This window comes from Camelina sativa, chromosome 1, assembly GCF_000633955.1.
Source record: "Camelina sativa cultivar DH55 chromosome 1, Cs, whole genome shotgun sequence".
NCBI classification, from domain to species: Eukaryota; Viridiplantae; Streptophyta; class Magnoliopsida; order Brassicales; family Brassicaceae; genus Camelina; species Camelina sativa.
In genome coordinates this window covers 7319757-7321863 of record NC_025685.1, presented here as the reverse complement: position 1 = coordinate 7321863, position 2107 = coordinate 7319757, and the positions used below count along the sequence as shown (strand labels likewise).

Here is a 2107-nt window from a genome sequence, read left to right as displayed (position 1 = left end):
GGTATAGTGAGAATGTGGAAGAAGAGAGAAGTGAACCTGCATCTGTTCCAGTTCCCATGCCGGATTTATCTCTACCTGCATCTTTTGACTCTGACAATCCTACTCACCGGTACCGGTACCTTGATTCCTCCAATCAATGGCTTGTTAGGCCAGTCTTGGAAACTCATGGGTGGGATCATGATATTGGTTATGAAGGTGTGAATGCGGAACGACTTTTTGTTGTTAAAGACAAAATACCGATATCTTTCTCTGGTCAAGTGACAAAGGACAAGAAGGATTCTAACGTGCAGCTGGAATTGGCCAGCTCGGTTAAACATGGAGAGGGTATATCAACTTCCCTAGGTTTTGACATGCAAAATGCTGGGAAGGAATTGGCTTTCACAGTACGAAGTGAAACTAGATTTAACAATTTTAGGAAAAACAAAGCGGCAGCTGGTCTCTCTGTAACGCTCTTGGGTGATTCGGTGTCTGCGGGGCTGAAAGTCGAAGATAAGTTGATTGCTAATAAACGGTTCAGAATGGTTATGTCTGGTGGGGCAATGACTAGTCGGGGAGATGTTGCATATGGTGGTAGTTTAGAAGCTCAGTTTAGAGATAAAGATTATCCACTTGGTCGGTTTTTGTCAACTCTTGGACTTTCTGTGATGGATTGGCATGGCGATCTTGCTATCGGAGGAAATATACAGTCCCAAGTGCCCATTGGACGTTCTTCTAATCTAATTGCTCGTGCTAATTTGAATAACAGAGGGGCAGGGCAAGTAAGCATCCGCGTAAACAGCTCTGAGCAGCTCCAACTTGCTATGTTTGCATTGGTGCCTCTGTTCAAGAAGCTTCTTAGTTATTATTCCCCCGAGCAAATGCAATATGGACAATGATTAATAACATTTAAGGTTTTGATTGAAAAGGTACTAATCTATCTGCTTTTGGTTACTGATCTCAATTTTTTTTCACTTGATGTAAACCCTCTGTTAACTGCCCGTATCCATGGATTGCTGATGATGTGGCTATTGGTTTTGGTATACAGGAGGAACGTCGTGGTGTGTGTCCTTGGATTGAAAAGCTGAAGATCAATTTGCTGTTTTATCTCCGGTATAATAGTTCAGTAGTGGGTTTCTTCACATTCTCAAACCTTTTTGTCTATGTTAGAATAAAGCATACCTATTTTTGTTCATGTACCTCATGATGATTATTGATTAGTTATAAAAATGCATTAGTGATTTATTATACTCGACTCGACCACAACTCTCTTATCAATCAACACATTCTTAAGAACAAAATATAAGAAAAGAATAAGAAGAATTTAAGCAAGACATAAACAAGATAAGTAAAATGACTGTAAATAGAAAAATTAAGTTTTGATTTGTGTGACACTAAATATTACTCCTACCTTTTTCGGAATTCACTTTGTATATTTAAAAGAGTCAACGAAGTTCTTACGTTATGACTTTGGTTTGTAACCATGCGTTGGGTTGCTATGAATTATGATCCCAATGTATCTGAGACTTCTGGAATCCTGTATTCGATCAAGGAATCTAACATTAGGTCAGATCATTCATCAGCACCTACTTAAACGCTCCCTTACGTTGCGTTCCTCTACCCTCCTCGTCAATTTAACGCGTCTTTACGCATCATGCAACGAAGTCGAACTTGCACGCCATGTGTTCGACGAAATTCCCCATCCGAGGACGAACCAAATCGCGTGGGACGTGATGATCAGATCCTATGCATCGAATGATTTCTCGGAGAAAGCTTTGGATTTGTACTACAAGATGCTCGATTTTGGTGTTAGACCAACGAAATACACTTACCCGTTTGTGCTGAAAGCATGTGCTGGTCTGCGAGCAATGGAAGATGGTAAGCTGATACATAGCCATGTGACATGTAGCGACTTTACTACTGATATGTATGTGTGTACTGCTCTCGTTGATTTCTATGCTAAATGCGGGGAACTAGATATGGCATTACAAGTGTTCGACAAAATGCCTAAAAGAGATATTGTGGCATGGAACGCTATGATTTCTGGGTTTTCTTTGCATTGCTCTTTAACTGTTGTCATTGGATTGTTTTTGGATATGCGTAGAAGCAGCGATGGACTCAGGCCTAATTT

General features: G+C 40.3%; 2 protein-coding genes across 2 annotated transcripts in view; both read left to right on the top strand.

The window, feature by feature from the left end:
• LOC104781481 (translocase of chloroplast 120, chloroplastic-like) overlaps positions 1–1217 on the top strand; it is a 6848-nt gene extending 5631 nt beyond the window's left edge. The window contains 2 exon segments of the mRNA XM_010506165.2: positions 196–905; positions 1025–1217. Of these exon segments, the coding sequence (XP_010504467.1) occupies positions 196–875 (680 nt within the window). The 3' untranslated portion in view covers positions 876–905; positions 1025–1217.
• LOC104781490 (pentatricopeptide repeat-containing protein At3g16610) overlaps positions 1301–2107 on the top strand; it is a 3649-nt gene continuing 2842 nt past the window's right edge. The window contains exon 1 of the mRNA XM_019246694.1: positions 1301–1854. Within this exon, the coding sequence (XP_019102239.1) occupies positions 1482–1854 (373 nt within the window). The 5' untranslated portion in view covers positions 1301–1481. The remainder of the gene's footprint in view (positions 1855–2107) is intronic.